The sequence below is a fragment of the Mya arenaria genome, chromosome 11 (assembly GCF_026914265.1).
Source record: "Mya arenaria isolate MELC-2E11 chromosome 11, ASM2691426v1".
Lineage (NCBI taxonomy): Eukaryota > Metazoa > Mollusca > Bivalvia > Myida > Myidae > Mya > Mya arenaria.
This window is the reverse complement of record NC_069132.1, coordinates 40,294,425-40,312,251: the sequence shown is the minus strand read 5'-3', so window position 1 is coordinate 40,312,251 and position 17,827 is coordinate 40,294,425. Positions and strand designations below refer to the sequence as shown.

Sequence of the window (17,827 nt, the reverse complement as noted above, 5' to 3'; positions counted from 1 at the left end):
GAGTATAGTTTCTTATAACACTTCGACAAACCTTTTCACAATACGGCCGTCTGACGGAGCACTGTCAAAACATTATTTTGGAAACAGGTTTGTCGAAGTGTTTGATGAAACTAATCATCTTATCAAGCTTCGGTTATAAAACGAAGGCGGGCTCTCTAAGCGGCATAGACTTCCCTTTGATTTATATAAAATGGAGTAGTATAAGAAAAGTTGTCTTTGTTTTTCTTCATTTTAAGCAAAATGTTGCTTTCCGACGTAGCATATATGACGTAATTTATCACGTGGTATACATACACTGTTATTGGTGTGAATGAATCATTTTTTATTTGTGAGTAGTGTAAATCCAAGTCTATTCTAGTGTTACAAAGTTACAAATAACAAATAAACAATTTGGTTCCGTTGGAGTTTCAATATGCTCATCGCTGTGAATAAGTACTTTTTATTTAACGTAAACTCTTGTATGTTTAAAAGAATAGTTAATAATGTTCTGCTGACGCAACGTTGCTCGGTTTTTGAATTGAAAAGTCTGTTGAAAGTATGAGTCCAATTCAGGGAGTTTCAGTGCCTACGACTGCTGACCCCAATATCACGAACTTACGTAAGTCACTAGCGGATTAAGGGGAATGGGACACAAACACACCTGTAAGTTGTTTCTCATTCTTAAAAAAACTTTTTTTTCATATTTTGTGAAATGCGAACATGAGGATTTTGTAAAGATAAATCCATCTATAAGAGTGTAATTTCCTGAATAGGATATCAAAACAGATAATCATTAAGTATTAACATATGCAGTATATGTTTTAACGATATGAAGTGTATTGTACTTACGGATATAGGACTGCAGTTTAAATAGACATAATACAACTTCATGGATAACTGCACATTTGATGTTGAGTGTCTTATATTTATACATAATTGTTTTTCCTTTTCGAAAACTTTATGTTATTACATGAATCGGATGTTAAAAGTTTAACACGTGTATTTTCTTCTACTCGTTTTTCGTTAATACTCTTATTGATACTCTACTGACTTTGAATAAATTAACACTTTTACACCGGAACATAATGATTTAAATCTGATGATCTACATGAAATGAAATACGAGAATGCTGAGGATATTAAAGTGGTAGTTTTTGTGTGCATTTGTTCTGTATGGGGACCAGACTAAGTGTTACCAAATATGAAAATTAACATTAATGTGTTTCTGTGTGTGTTTGCGCTGCTAGACGTATGCATTTGTGTCGAAGGTAAGAAACCGTCAGCATCTTGTGCTTGATAAAATTTGAAGACGTATGACTTGTGGCTCTCTGGCCCAAATTTCTCGAAACTTATTAAGTCCCTAATAACAGGTTTGCTAAGCTCACTATTTTTGTTGTTCTATAATATGCGTTATATTATCTTCTTTAAGAGTTTTTCGAATTTTTATAGGAATAATTTATATGATATTCACAATAAACAAGTTGTATTTATCAAAATCTAGTACACATGTTTTACTTATTTAAATAAGCGACTTAAGCCTGTTAAGCTTAAGAAGTTTCGAGAAATTAGGGCCAGGTGCTTAAGCCTAAACTTCGATTCAGGCTTTATGAATACGGGCATTGTGACTGATGTTTTCTAAAACAACGACAATTAAGTGCGGTGCTTCATGTGTCCAAGCTAACATATGCATAATGGATGATGTTGTTCATTTTGCAACTTCTTTAACTTCATAACGCCGTAATTTTATTGTCTCCAAAACATGACGGTAAAGTTGGAAGGCAATTGGTAGTATATTGGAATCCACAACTACCAAATACCAACCAACCGTCATCTCCAAAACTTGTATGTTTTAGTGCATGCAGTACAAACTGAAGACTTTAGTCAATGTTTGAGTTCAATTCTATGTATTGGTGGAAATGAAAACAAATAAGCAGTGATAAGTATAAACCCCAGTGCGTTTAAAAGTCAGTTATGTTCACAATTTTATGGTCACTCAAAGTTGTTCGGCTTTTGAACCTAAGAGTCTGTTGAAAGTATGCCTCAAAATCCGGTTGTTTCAGTGATACCGACTGCTGGCCCAAATATCAGGAATAAAGAAAATATATTTCTCAATCTCAACTCATTTTTATATGTTATGCACTTTGAGCATGCGAAAGTTGCAATGACAATCCTAAAAAAAATGACATTTCCTGAATAAGTTATCAATACGGATACCAATAAGATGATTTCAAATGCGGTACAAAATAAACGTGGTGACATATCAATTATGAAGTTTATCGAGTATCCCTTTAATTGACAATTAATGGATCAAACGTTTGATAAAACATTATAATTGTTCTGCCCTAAACAGTCGTATTTTCTTCAATGTGCTACAAAGTGGCATACTTATTTGACACCATGTATTGAAAGTGATTTTTATACGTTTAAACAGGAAGTTTTAATGTATTCAATAGTGTGATCTATTTGAAGTGAAATACGAGAACAAGGAATGTATGAAAGTGGTTGTAAATACTACTACTTCTACTACTACTACTACTACTACTACTACTACTACTACTACTACTACTACTACTACTACTACTACTACTACTACTTCAACTACTACTTCTACTACTACTACTACTACTACTACTACTACTACTACTACTACTACTACTACTACTACTACTACTACTACTACTACTACTACTACTACTACTACTACTACTTCAACTACTACTTCTACTACTACTACTACTACTACTACTGCTGCTGCTGCTGCTGCTGCTGCTGCTGCTGCTACTGCTGCTGCTGCTGCTGCTGCTACTGCCGCTGTTGCTGCTGCTGCTGTTGCTGCTACTGCTGCTGCTGCTGCTACTACTGCTACTGCTTCTGCTACTGCTACTGCTACTGCTCCTACTACTACTACTTCTACTGCTACTAATAATACTACTACTACTACTTCTACTACTACTACTACTACTACTACTACTACTACTACTACTACTAATACTATTGCCACCTCTTCTACTACTTCTATTATTACTACTACTACTACTACTACTACTACTACTACTACTACTACTACTACTACTACTACTACTACTACTACTACTACTACTACTACTACTACTACTACTACTACTACTACTACTACAACTACTACTACTACTACTACTACTACTACTACTACTACTACTACTACTACTACTACTACTACTACTACTACTACTACTACTTCTACTACTACTACTACTACTACTACTACTACTACTACTACTACTACTACTACTACTACTTCTACTACTACTACTACTACTACTACTACTACTACTACTACTACTACTACTACTACTACTACTTCTACTACTACTACTACTACCACTACTACTACTAGTACTGATTTGTGACTCGGATGCTTAAGCCTTATGTTGGGCTAGCTCCGATTGGCCTCATCTTTTTACTTTTCCTATTTCCTAAGTTTTAGGCAAGTCTGAGGCTGAGTACTCATGAGTTAGTTAAATCACCCAGTGAGAACCTGTTTCGCCGACCGTTCCAAGGCAGTAACTTCAAATTTTATAAATGAAGCTATGTTTTATGAGTGTGTAGACGGTTCATTTAACCTGTAAACCATAACCACACACGTTTTATAGTAGATAAAAATATCAGTGAACAAAAACTTTCAAATACACATGTACGTATGTTCTTTAGCTTACTTCTTAATAGTACATGGTTCGGAAGTGACAGTTTCTTCTGCTAATTTATCACTCTTTTTTGACGTTGTATTTCTCTCAATAAGTGTTTGGCAAGCTTTAGCCATGTACCTCTAAACATGTTTTTTTAATGTTTAGGCTACCGAGCTTTGCAATGTAGTTTACATTGTTGTATTATGTACTTCTGCTTCCGGTTTGAAAGGCCGCGTTCAAATTTGCTCTTTACGTTTTTGGTTAAATTTGTGTTTTCGGATACTAGGACGTACACAGAAATAAAGACAGTTTAGTACAAGAGATAAGTGACTTTTCCCTAGATAGCTTGATGTCTATCAAAATAGGTGGTGCTGATGCAAATGACTTATTTGATGCTTTATTCAATTTCAAAGTAATTTTCTTTGTTCAAATGGATTATGTTTTCGTCATACTCGTGTAATGTTAACATCTAGGGCAGATCTTGACGAGCTGTGAAATTATGGCTAAAGGTTATATGGACTGGTGATTCGGACGAAATCAAGCGTAGAAAGAGAACCACCGGTTGCGAATCAACATATTTATTTGAAGGGTCGTGAAGATGTAATCGCAACAAAGATATGGAATATTGCTATTTAGTTTTAAACATGTTGTCCTCTGAAACAAATCCATTTGGCATCTCAAAACACCTACGTTTGTATGACCCATAACGACATACAGTTGGACTAATTGAAGATTTTGTGTATTAAAGTTTTAATACACACTTTTTCCCTTTGAAAAATTATGAAGCATCAGTCGTTCCGTCATTGTTGTAAATGTATTTTATCTGCAAATGTCATAATAAAAAAGAACATTCTTAATCTAAACTCTCGCGATATTCACCACGTTTTGTATAACTGTTTTCAGGTCAACGCTTTTACATTTCGGATCAGGAAACACAATGGGGACAAAGCAATTGCACCCTGGCTCTCCCATCTATTAATTACACTGATCATGGTTTCTTTGCTGAAACAGAACATATTGCAAATTTGTCATTTCCGGATGAGGGTTTATGGGTTGGTTTGTTTCAAGCTAAGCTCAGTTTTGCATATGTCGGTAAGGATATTGTTTTTGTGTTGTTTTGTTTCTGATACATGTCATCAAACAATAACATAAGTGTTTTTCTTGCCACGGGTTTGTCTTTGTAGCTTCTATTGATTCATTGCGAACTTTGCGAACATTTTGACAGTTTTGTACTTATGCACTGCATTCTCAAAAGTGTGGGTTTGAGGACAGATGAGCGACTAATGGACTCATAACTGGAATGCAGTTTCCTTGACAAAACATATCAGTATAAGTAAATCGAGTCCATCTTTTTCGAAATCGTTTTCATAGAAACAAACCCAGATCAAATTCATATTATTCTTCAGAAAAGTTCATTCATCCAAATTAATGAAATCTGTTTGGAAATCAAAATCTATTCAAAATATTTCATTCGTACTATCCATGGCATTCTAAAGGTTGTGATATGGATACGGAGTTGCTTCCTTTTACATATATTGCAGTTTTGGGTAACATTTGAGTTAATCAAACAACATGTACGTGTATATGAATGCATTCAAACAAATCCAAAGAGTATCAGTATGACCCTAAATCGCTCATGTATCAAACCACTATAGTTGAGCTCACCTTTATATTGCGGCCTAGGTTGCAACGCGATGAATAATAGCGGCGTTGACATCGTGCACAATATTAGTGAGTGCAGATGGAAGAGCCAATGCAATACATTTGCAATAAGAGAAACAGACAATGAGGTTAGTCTTTCCTTACTAAACACCTCAATTTATTATCTCACTTCTCCATCTGACTATAAATTGCTTGAAACTCAATGCATGATTTTACTTTACGGAAATTTCAAATTGTCAGAGCCATGTTAAAGGAACATTATTTATAATATCCTAAACCGAAGCTCATAATAATAACAATAGTTTATTTACAATGTTCTTATCTGTTACCTTTGGCAGAAGATCGAATGCAAGTGTTTTGACCTTGGTGATATTGCTAGAGAAACGGAATGCACGTCAACATGCAAGTCAACCGATGAATATACATGCGGGCGAAAAGGAAAAAAATACTTTTCAGTGTACACAGTGGAAAATGGTAACATATACATGTATATATATATATATATATATATATATATATATATATATATATATATATATATATATATATATATATATATATATATATATATATATATGCTTTACTTATTTTTGTATTGTACCCTCACAAACAAGCTTAAAGGGGGTTATTTGAGTCACCTTCCGGTGGATCGGACGGTCGGTCGGCGGTCTGATGTAGAAAGAACTTAGTGGAGCGAATTTCTTTTACCGTGATTATTCTTCGTCCGATTATTCTAAAACCTGTCCCGCATCACCATACCACTTGCCAGCACCTCAACAATTTCAAGTGCGGTAAGAGCTGTTAAATTTGAGTTTTACACTTAATATGGATGTTTCTATATTGCTGCGCGTACTTCTACTTTAGTGTAACGGGGACAAGGCACAAGATAACACCATGTATTATAAAAGTTTGGCATTTTTTGGTGTACCACAAGCACAGGGCTCGTTATGTGCTCTTTAATAACGTGTACAACTAAGGTGGTTGGTGAAACGAACTTCTGTCACAGTTTCAGGGAACCGTTCTGATAATTGGTACATATTATTACAAGGAGTTGTACTAGTTCCTGGTATTTTTTGTGGACTTATGCTATACTTCAACTTGCCATTGGATTATAATGCAACACTAATGAAGAGAACTTCGTTAACTATGTCTAGTGGTCTTAAAGCAATGTGCCCTACACAAATCTTGCGCAAGTTGCTTCTAATATATTTGAGTTCGTGAGGCAAAACACTTTCAAAGTTTAAAAGTGATTAGTTTGAAGCTTAGAACATAGTATCATCGTGCCTTATACCATTGTCTAATATAATCCATGAGTTATGGCGTAATATGCACTAAAATTTAGTTTTGTTTTTACAAATGACTACGTGTGTTTTTATCGTGCGATCTACTACGGGACATTGACCAGAAATGGTAAAACAATATCAATACTGATATGTATTAGGATAGTCTCAATAATCGATTTCTACTCTTGCAAATAAACCTAGAACATAAAAAGTAATATAACCAAACTCTTACATGCACTTACCTAACGAGGTTTGCTGCAAGAGAAATGCCAATATAAGTTAAGGATAGCTTACACAAAAAAATACCTTCTATACCGTTGTCCATAAACATCCAGCAAATTAAATCAATTGCGCCTATCAAGGAACATAAAAAGCACCATCTTACCTTGTTAGTTACTCGTTCTGAAAAAAATAAAATTCATTTTGTTCTACCTTTGTCTTCCAGTTTCAGTTTCAAAGTGCCTTTTTACTTGTGCAAGTGAGAATAACTGCCTTGGATATTATAACCAAAGATTTGCGTGGATAAATTGCACGGAAGCGGGGAAAAAAAGTATATTTTGTAGCGATCAGCCTTATTATGGTAAATTACATATGCTGTTTTTTAAAAAGTATGATTACAACGGAAGTAGAATTTGGTAATACTTGAAGAACAAGAATTTGACTTGAAACATTGTCCCAATTATTACCACCAACTTTTTCTTAAGAAATGTATTTACAGCTCGTAAAGAGTTAAAGATAACAATCAATATAGAGTTCGTCTTTCAATTATACAATTTCTAAATCAATGGTATTTTTTCTCATAAACCTATAGAACAACATTATTTATATACCACGGTAATCCTCTTTAAATAAAATTGCTCACAATGCATACCGCTCTCTTATTATTTCTTATTTTTTTATTATTTTTTTTTTATTTTAAAAGCCACAGATGCAAATATTTCTGTGGCTGATCCTGATACTAAGTCCTGGGCAAAAGGTGGACAAAACTGCTTTGAAAGAAACGAGTACCCTGCAGCTTTCAAACACGTCAACTCTTCTGAGAAACCATCGGGCTCAGTTCGGTGGACTGGAGTCATCCGAATGAGCTCGCTACTACGTTTTGACGGTGGATATTAAAACTCAATGTTTAACAACATGATTTTGTTCGTAGATAAAACATTTAATAGATAATGGACTTTTGGATTTTGTAAATATATATATATATATATATATATATATATATATATATATATATATATATATATATATATATAAACAGCTCTCATAATAAGCCAATACATTTAGAAAGAGGATACATTCAGTAGTCTTGGTTTCCACAGTTGTAATCAATGAAATTCCTCATATTACCGTCTGTTTCAGAAATGTACACCATCTATGAACCAAAACAGTATGCATATGTCACACTGGATGATATGACACTTAAAGTGCGGTTCGAAGACAAAGTTTCGGTGAATAGGAAGAGTCTTTGTGAGACGCGTATGTATTCCTTGAACTACCATATAATTGCAACAGGTCATCTACAAAATGTATCGTCAGAAATGAAGGAATTAGGCTATAGCTGAATTAATTTGTAGAAGCCCTGGTACGGTTTTGAGCCTCCCCTCTAAAACGAATCACCAAACATAAATAGCTTCAATTGCAAATTGCATGTACTTCTATCGGGTATTTTAACAATGATGCAAATTGTTTAAGACTCAGACCTTATTGATAATGTTTCGTATAGTCAACAAATGCATCTGTGTTGAGAAAATGTACGTAGTTTTGCAATGTTAATGAATCATCATATTTTACGTTTTAGCTGATACGATTACAACAACAATAACTTCAACAGATGTCCATTTGACATCAACATCAAAATGTTTTGAAATGATGACAAAGGATAAGGCAGAGAGAGGTTGGTATAATAGTAATGATATTGGTAACTACTGCTACTTCTACTACTATGACCATGACCTCATCCACAACCACCACCACCACGACTACCACGACCTCACCCACCACCACCACATCCACCACCACAACGACTACCACGACCGCACCCACCACCACCACCAGCACCACCACCACCACCACCGCCACCACATCCACCACCAGCATCAAGACCACGACCTCATCCACCATCAGCTAACTATCACTACTACTACTACTACTACTACTACTACTACTACTACTACTACTACTACTACTACTACTACTACTACTACTATTACAACTACTACTTCTACTACTACTACAACAACCACTACCACTATCAATACCACTACCACTACCACTGTCACTGCTACTGCTACTACTACTACTACTACTACTACTACTACTACTGCTGCTGCTGCTGCTGCTGCTGCTGCTGCTGCTACTACTGCTACTGCTACTGCTACTGCTACTGCTACTGCTGCTGCTGCTGCTGCTGCTGCTGCTGCTGCTGCTACTACTACTACTACTACTACTACTACTACTACTACTACTACTACTTCTACTACTACTACTACTACAACTACTACTACTTCTACTACTACAACTACTACTACTACTACTACTACTACTACTATTACTACTACTACTACTACTACTACTACTACTACTACTACTACTACTACTACTACTACTACTACTACTACTACTACTACTACTACTACTGCTACTTCTACTACTACTACTACTACTACTACTACTACTACTACTACTACTACTACTACTACTACTACTACTACTACTTCTACTACTACTACTACTACTACTACTACTACTACTACTACTACTACTACTACTACTACTAGTAGAAGTAGTACTACTACTACTAGTACTACTACTACTACTACTACTACTACTACTACTACTACTACTACTACTACTACTACTACTACTACTACTACTACTACTACTACTACTACTACTTCTACTACTACTACTACTATTACTACTTCTACTTCTACTACTAAAACAACCACTACCACTGCCACTGCCACTGCTACTACTACCACTACTACTACTACTACTACTACTACTGCTTCTACTTCTTTTACTACTACTACAACTAAAACCACTACCACTACCACTACTACTTCTACTACTACTACTACTACTACTACTACTACTACAACTACAACTACTTCCACTACCACTTCTACTTCTACTTTAGTTTTCCCCATGTGGAGTCCATATAAACTGTCAGTAAATGATTAAAAAACTCAGGACGTACTCTCACCTGATACTATATCACAAATATCTTAACCGGAATTTAAAAAGTACAACATACAATTGGGCGATAGGGTTAATTTCATATTTCAAGTGCTATGTTTTTGTCACATGCAAAGCGGGAATGAGAATCAAAAACGAGTCTTGCTATGAAAATGGCCAAATTTAATGACAACAATATCCTTTTGTTTCAGTTGAACCACAAATTCCGATTACTGAGATATCTGCCGGCGTTTCAACTGCCGTCGTTCTAGTGATACTAGGCGTCATTATCATCATACTGTGGAAGAGGTGAACAAATTGTTTTTAAACCTAATAACATAATATAATAATGCAAGGAAACTACTAGGAATTCTTCTGGAAACACATTGATAATAATAATAATAATAATAATAATAATAATAATAATAATAAAAGTTTATTTACCGAAGGTTACACATTTAGACATATGAGAACATATATTCTAAAAAACCAAAAGATAAAAACATTTTCCTTGAAAATAAGTCACCTGTCAATGTTAAAACTAGAAAGATACAATTACATATAAAACTATTAACATTCTGTTAATAAATGGATTCATATTTAAACATTCACTGACAGACACTCAAAGGACATGACTATAAATTAAACATGTACATACGTTAAAGAACATATAAAATAGCTTATCATTCACAAAATAAGCAAAATAAGTGAAGCTTTTTTGAACGTTTTAAGGGTTTTCAAGGTACGTATATGTAAAGGAATGTCATTCCATATATTTTTTGCTATAATTTCATTGCTAAGATCGTGTTTAACTGCACAAGTGTTAAAACCAAAGCAAAACAAGAGACACACAAGACGACAAACAAAGTTAACATGACTAGTTTATATGAATATCTTAAAATATCATAAATCCGAATAAGTTAACTTTATATTGTCACTGGCATACAAATCGACCCGACAACAGCGTGCTTAATTAACTTTGCTGTACTTGGTCCGTTGGCCATGTAATTTTTGGACTAGGGCACTTGTGCACTACTTCGTAGTGGTGCACCAGGTATCGACCACTCGGTCCAATATTCTTAATTGTTAAATTTGGACTCAATCTGATATAAATTGTAAAGCGTGTTGTCCGTCTGACTGACAGTTCTCATGTTCGGATGTAATAAAGTAATGACGAGTTTGTCAATTAGTAAACAAAGCTAATAGGTCAGAAACATTTATTTTGTTTCAAAATGAAAACAAATCTCAACAATATTGTCATATAACTATTTATTTAGTATCCAGGCCCCAATTTCTCGAAACGTCTTAAGTCCTTTATAACAGGTTTAAGCTAAACCCACTGTTTTTGTTTTTCAAAAAATTGCATTATATTCTCCTTTAGGAGTTGTTTACACTTTCGATAGTAATTATCGTTATGATTATCACAATAAACCATTTTTCCTTTATCAAAATTCAATTTAAGTATTAAGTATTTTCAGTATGTATTTTGGCTTATTGAAATAAGCTACTAAAGCCTGTTAAGCTTAAGAAGTTTCGAGAATTTGGGGCCCGATATCAAATTCAGAGTGAAGTTGTCGGAATGCGTACCAAACTAGTACTTCACTTACGTTAACCTCCCTCTATAGTACATTCCCGTTAACCACAATATATCGCGCAGTCATTTTGGAATGCTAAATGTCTGGGGCCGTATTCAATAAGCATCTTAGTGAATATTTTCAACTAAATGAGAATTTCTTAATTTTTGCCATCGATTATTCTAAATACCCGCTACTTTTCATCAGATTTATTCATTTATATATAATGTTTAGACCATTTTCTTGCTTATTTTCATATTTTTGGTGTTGTTTTCTTAAAATTCAAATTAGAAAAAGGCAATCTTCCACTAAGTTCAAAATTGTTACTAAGATGCTTAATGAATACGGCCCCTGATCTTAATATTTGCCATAAGTGCGGCAGGTTGAAAATGACATTTCCACAGGTTCCAAACTTCAATCTTATCTATTGGAACTTATCACATGCGATTATGCGATTACTAAGAAGTCGGTACCGTACGGTCCGAGAAATGCGCATTGCCACAAAATCAACCAATCACAAATATTTACAACGACTCAGTGTTGGATTCACAAATCTGGCGATGTTAAACCGGACACTCTCTTGGTTTGTGATTGGCTTGTGTATTCAGATTGAGGGTTTTGGGCGCCCATTTGACAAATTGACGTTTTTTAAGGAAAGGAAAAAATGTCAAAACTCAATGGATTTTCCTGTTGTTGTTTTCTTTTCTCCATGATAAACCACTTGTTTTATACAGTTTTAATGAATTTTCATTATATATATAACCGTACTGTTTCTTTGCAGTGTATTTATTTCCAAAATAAACGAAATGCAAAACTGTTCCCGCAAGCAACATGTAGGTTACAAAATTTAATGATCATAGTCATAATCAATATACGTTTAATAATTTGATTTAAATAATTTACAAAGATGAAAAAATCTAAAATTGTCATCAATAGTATTAAAACACGTGTATAATATGCTAGTTAAACATATTGTTGATAAATGTTGGGGCAGGGGTTATGTTAAGATATCAAAAAGTAGTTCAACCCCCCAGTAAAGACTTGTTTCGCTGACCGTTCAAAGGCGGTTACCCGAACATAAAAGAATAAATATATTTTAAGGCATGTTTTGTCTGCCTGAGCGGTGGTGTATGATGTGTGTCTCTCGTTAAGTGTTGATATGCCTCTTAATAGGGTCTATGTTATGATGTCTACTGAGATTGTCCTTGTATTTTCTATAGTATTCTTATAACAATGAGTTGCTTCATATTTAAACATCTATCGAAATGAAGTAATATAACGGGAAAATTCCCAATCTATGTCAAATTAAAAACACAACTTTCCTTTCCCAGTGATATCGAAAACAGTACACTACTGCCAATCATCCGATATACACTCCCTGCGTCAGATTTTTCGTTGACAATGTATCAGCCAATGATGTTGTATTATAAGTCAGTTAGATGACATAAAGTGAATGAAGGACGTGTTCGCTACGCTCCCTCCGCCCATTTTTAATCATTAAGAATTCTCTTCATATCATCCCACTATTACGTATAATGTCATCTTTTTACAAATCAAAAATAAGAACTAAAGAAGCAACATTTATATTGCAGGGGAGGGCTACGTCGTTTTGGGGGTGATACAAAGACACCACCAAATAATGAAACCCCAATGCAATACCTAGATACTGAGTACACTGAGCCACAAGCACGTGACCATCCAAAGGCATATCCAAATCAAGGTTATTCCATGAACGAAGAATTGCCCATGTCAACTAAAAATATTACTTCAGGAAAACCACAAATATTGGACGAATATGAGGATGTTAACGATGTATCTAATACTAAAATCAATCCACAAGGTATTCAACTAAATATCGGTAATGTACACAACAACATCAACCGCGATATAGAAGAATATGACCACCTTAACCACTCAGGAATCCTAGACCACGCAATTTCTCAACCAATAAACGACTATGATTCCGCCACCGCCGCAATAGGTGAAAACCAGGAGGACACATATAACCATTTGAATGAACGTCCTAAACAGAGACGGATTACAGAGAATGATTACGGAGTACAAGACAAGAACGAAACTAAGGACATTTATAACAAACTGAATGAACGACCTGAACAGAAACACATGATGGAAAACATTTATGGAATGCAAGACAAAAACGAAACTGAGAATGAATATGACATATCAGTTGAGAGACCAGTCACGTTCAAAGATATGTCGGAAAAAGCTAGTGGTGTTAACTATGATAAGGTTAACAAAAACTGGTGATTTAGGGATTGAGTTTTGTGTTGTTGTTTCATGTTTCTTGTTTGTGATATGTTGTTTATGAGTTATATGTCTTTGGCGTTTACCCTGTGCCATTAAATGGGGTTAATGTTGAAACTTTTGGCTACTGAGCTTGTTTTTGTAGTTTTTCATATAAATATTGATTCTTTTTTTCGGGCGTTCATGCAGTATGAACGCTAGTCCGTGATTTTTCAAGTCCATGAAGCGCGTTAATCAATCCTTATATTTAAATTTCCCCTTTTCATTCCGTTTTTTTGTTTATAAAGAAAAAAATTTAAATTTTAATTTGTGTTTTATATATGCATGACAAAGGTCACAAAAGGTCGACCGGTTCATGCAAGATGAAAATTAATCTTATCGTTCAGAACATCAAGTGCGAATGTGAATATTGTACAATAAAGATGCAAGTGCGACCCAGTCTTAGGCGGTTTTTCTTGACCGTACCGTTATATCAGATATATTACATAAATTACTATAACAAGTACTTTTTGTTGTTTGAGGATTATTTAAACAATTATTGTGTGCCTTCTCCTAATCATGTGTGTGTATGTTTCATTGTAAATATTTGTAAATATTGTGTTTGTCCTCATGGGCCGTATGGCTTATTGGATTTTAAAATAAACTCCCTTCCTTATAATATAGTCATTGTACTCGTATTCCATCTGATAAAACGATACCAAACGCTACAGTAAGGAGATCTTTATTATTGAATATTGGTTTGATCATTTCCTGTTCATGAAATGAATGTAAATTTCATATTGCTTGTTAAATTATCATTTCGAAAGACATATATGGCAGAAAGTTTAAGCACTTTGATGAATATATATACATGTTTGTCACACTGGAAACTACATGGACATTGAGCTGTGACTGTATTTTATGGCATAACGACCAAAGGTCAAACCAGACAGACAGAGTCAATTTTAGAGTCCATGTCGTTTATAACTGCGATGTGAGGCTTATAACATTTGAAGGTCCGTGAAAACAGAGCAGTCAACCTGACAGCGTGAACTCAACATTCTGGCAGCGTGATAGCCTTACAGCATGACAGCGTGAACTTAGCAGATTGTCAGCGTGGCAGTTTGGAAGCGTGATAGCCTTACAGCATGGCAGCGTGAACTTAGCAGATTGTCAGCGTGGCAGTTTGGAAGCGTGATAGCCTTACAGCATGGCAGCGTGAACTTAGCAGATTGTCAGCGTGGCAGTTTGGAAGCGTGATAGCCTTACAGCATGGCAGCGTGAACTTAGCAGATTGTCAGCGTGGCAGTTTGGAAGCGTGATAGCCTTACAGCATGGCAGCGTGAACTTAACAGATTGTCAGCGTGGCAGTTTGGAAGCGTGATAGCCTTACAGCATGGCAGCGTGAACTTAGCAGATTGTCAGCGTGGCAGTTTGGAAGCGTGATAGCCTTGCAGCATGACAGCGTGAACTTAGCAGATTGTCAGCGTGGCAGTTTGGAAGCGTGATAGCCTTACAGCATGGCAGCGTGAACTTAGCAGATTGTCAGCGTGGCAGTTTGGAAGCGTGATAGCCTTACAGCAAGGCAGCGTGAACTTAGCAGATTGTCAGCGTGGCAGTTTGGAAGCGTGATAGCCTTACAGCATGGCAGCGTGAACTTAGCAGATTGTCAGCGTGGCAGTTTGGAAGCGTGATAGTCTTACAGCATGGCAGCGTGAACTAAGCATTCTGGCAGCGTGATAGCCTGGCAGCATGGCAGCGTGAACTTAACAGATTGTCATCGTGGCAGTTTGGCAGCGTGAAGATAGCAGTATGGCAGTCTTCAGGTATTACAGCGTGAGATTAGCAGCCTTAAAGTTTGACAGCCTGTCAGCATAAACTTACAGCATGGAAGCATAGCAACGTTCAGGGTGCAGTCTAACAGCATGGCAGTATGACAGCGTGAACTAAGCACAAGGCAGCCTGTCAGCATAAACTAAGAGCATGGAAGCCTGGCAACGTTACTACCTTATGAACGTCTTCTTATATTTCCGAACAGAAATCCAGATACTAATGTTTTTAAAACGGAAACGATTTTTTTTAAAGCGTATTTCCGGCACAGTAGTTATTTCGAAAAAACAGCTATAGATGTCGCATCGACTTTTGATTTGAACTAAGACATATCTCTACGCGAATTTTCGATTTTAACAGCGTAAGCAGTTCTGTCAGCCTGGAGCATCGCAAAACTTGCTATGCTTTTGTCAAGCGGCCTGGATACAATATTTTTAGTATAAAGTAAGTACGTTGTTAATTATGTTGTGACATGTGCAATTACACCAAATTTCTAATCCGGCACCCTACTCCCGTGGCGGATCCAGGATTTTACATAAGAGGGGGCGTAACTTAGGGTGCATTGCCTTTCGTACAGCGTCCTAGGAAGTGAATTTTGTTTGATTTCAAGTGTATGAGGGGGATTTTGGGGTACTCCCACAAGAAAATTTTAACAATTTCTAGTCCGAAAGGGTGACACGTTGACGATTTTAAGCACCCCCCCCCCCTGGACCGCTAGTGCACTAGACGTGTCTGTAAGTCACCAGAAATGAGTATATTTCGTACATATATTATATCTATATAACGTCGCATTATTATATACTATAGAATCAAACTTTTCTGTGTAACAATCTTTTCAATTTTAACAAACATTTCACTACGAATATATAACACTTCATCGTTTCAAATATGCACTTACAGTTAATTTGGACAGTTTTCGAGGAAACAAGGACATTAGAGTGACTACTTTACTTTTCATATCGTGGCCGAAAATTTCAGGTTGAATTTCGTCAAAATACAATAAACGCAAAACATTATATGCATCGCATTCAAAAAGGAAATGCGTTTCGCCTTTAATTTGGCCTAGTTTACATAGTTTGCATGTTCTTTGATATAATTGTTCTCTAATATAAAGTCCAGTTTCGATCCTCAATGGTAGGATTCACATTCTCAATTGACACAAAGGTGATCTTTTATTCTTTCTAAAATTAAGAGTAATGTACTTCTCTGTATTAAATGTACGCTTGAACTGTCTTTATGTCCTTCATTTTGGCACGTGCTGGATTTCTTGACTCCAGACACTTGCATAGTGTTTTTGTATCAAGCCCGTTGCCTTTTGGAGGTTAACAACTAGTTTATTTTCAGGCGTATTCTTTAGACGTACATGTATTACCCTGAAATTTCTTTAATATCTTTTGACCTATTGTTGTTTTGCATGTGGCTATTGTAGTCAGCGATAAATACATTCTTGGTTATTCTGCCGTCGACCATTAATGTCAATCTATTGCAGAATCGAATCGTACAGTGCCAGCGCCGATATATAGTTGGAAGCCCTTCAGTATTCCTGACCATGGCGAGAATGGGCGTGAAGCGGTGAACGCCAACAAAATTTCGCATTGACATGTGTTGTACATTGTCAATAGCCTGGTGCTTTTATATATTCCCAAACAGATGAACGATTACCAAAAATTGGAATAACACATGAGTTGTATAATTCCAAAAATCGTGTCTGACAAACAGCGCTCTCGCCGAAATTTTTGCTCGTTTTTAGTATGAAATATATTGACGCTCAAGTGAAGAGATGGCCAGTTTCATCGTCGTCAGCTTAACCGTGTTACACTTCAACCTTTAGATTTGTTCATGTCTCAAAACGTTAAAACCGTTATTATGGATATTTGCAAGATATTTAGTGCATACATATTTCTATTGATGAAACTTTGAAAGCGCATGTTCGGCATGCATTTAATAACTTTTTCTTCTTACATATTTAATTATGCTCATATATATTGCATTGTGTTCAAATCTCCCTTGCGGAGGATATATTGAAATTGAAATAAATTAAAATAAACAAATATGAAACTTTGTTCAAATGCTAGGAAAATGAAAGAAATTGTTTATATATTTACCTTCTTATCAACATACACAACCTATTACTTGTATCTTGGATATTATTTCAGCGATCTTATATTTTATTATCAACGGAAACAATCAAAATATAATAAAATAATACTTGCAGAGTGCAAAACAAATGAAGACAATTGCAACATTGCCAACAATAAAATACAACCACAACACAACAGTTTAATACAACGTTCTGCTGTAGGCGGAAGTGCGTTCATAGCGTAACGTTCCGCTGTAGGCGGAAGTGCGTTCATAGCGTAACGTTCCGCTGTAGGCGGAAGTGCGTTCAAAGCGTAACGTTCCGCTGTAGTCGG

General features: G+C 35.6%; 1 protein-coding gene across 2 annotated transcripts; it reads left to right on the top strand.

Annotated features, from left to right (window-relative positions):
* The first annotated feature begins 882 nt into the window (after positions 1-882).
* On the top strand, positions 883-14,252 carry LOC128209045 (uncharacterized). 2 transcript variants are annotated; one of them, XM_052912861.1, is made up of 10 exons: positions 883-1,246; positions 4,547-4,735; positions 5,327-5,433; positions 5,644-5,779; positions 7,034-7,168; positions 7,511-7,693; positions 7,948-8,064; positions 8,387-8,482; positions 9,978-10,074; positions 12,932-14,252. In XM_052912861.1, the coding sequence occupies exons 1-10, from the start codon at positions 1,180-1,182 to the stop codon at positions 13,605-13,607; spliced, it is 1,803 nt and encodes a 600-aa protein (XP_052768821.1). In that variant the 5' UTR covers positions 883-1,179; the 3' UTR covers positions 13,608-14,252. The 2 variants fall into 2 exon arrangements, with proteins under 2 accessions (XP_052768821.1, XP_052768822.1); XM_052912862.1 differs by lacking the exon at positions 883-1,246 and adding an exon at positions 2,369-2,468.
* The last annotated feature ends 3,575 nt before the right edge of the window (positions 14,253-17,827 follow it).

Excerpts from the sequence above, each read along its gene's own strand:
- LOC128209045 (XM_052912861.1), top strand. The coding sequence starts at position 1,180 with ATGAAAATTAACATTAATGTGTTTCTGTGTGTGTTTGCGCTGCTAGAC. Across the intron at positions 1,247-4,546 it reads CGTATGCATTTGTGTCGAAG|GTCAACGCTTTTACATTTCG; the intron begins GTAAGAAACCGT and ends AACTGTTTTCAG. Across the intron at positions 5,780-7,033 it reads AGTGTACACAGTGGAAAATG|TTTCAGTTTCAAAGTGCCTT; the intron begins GTAACATATACA and ends TTTGTCTTCCAG.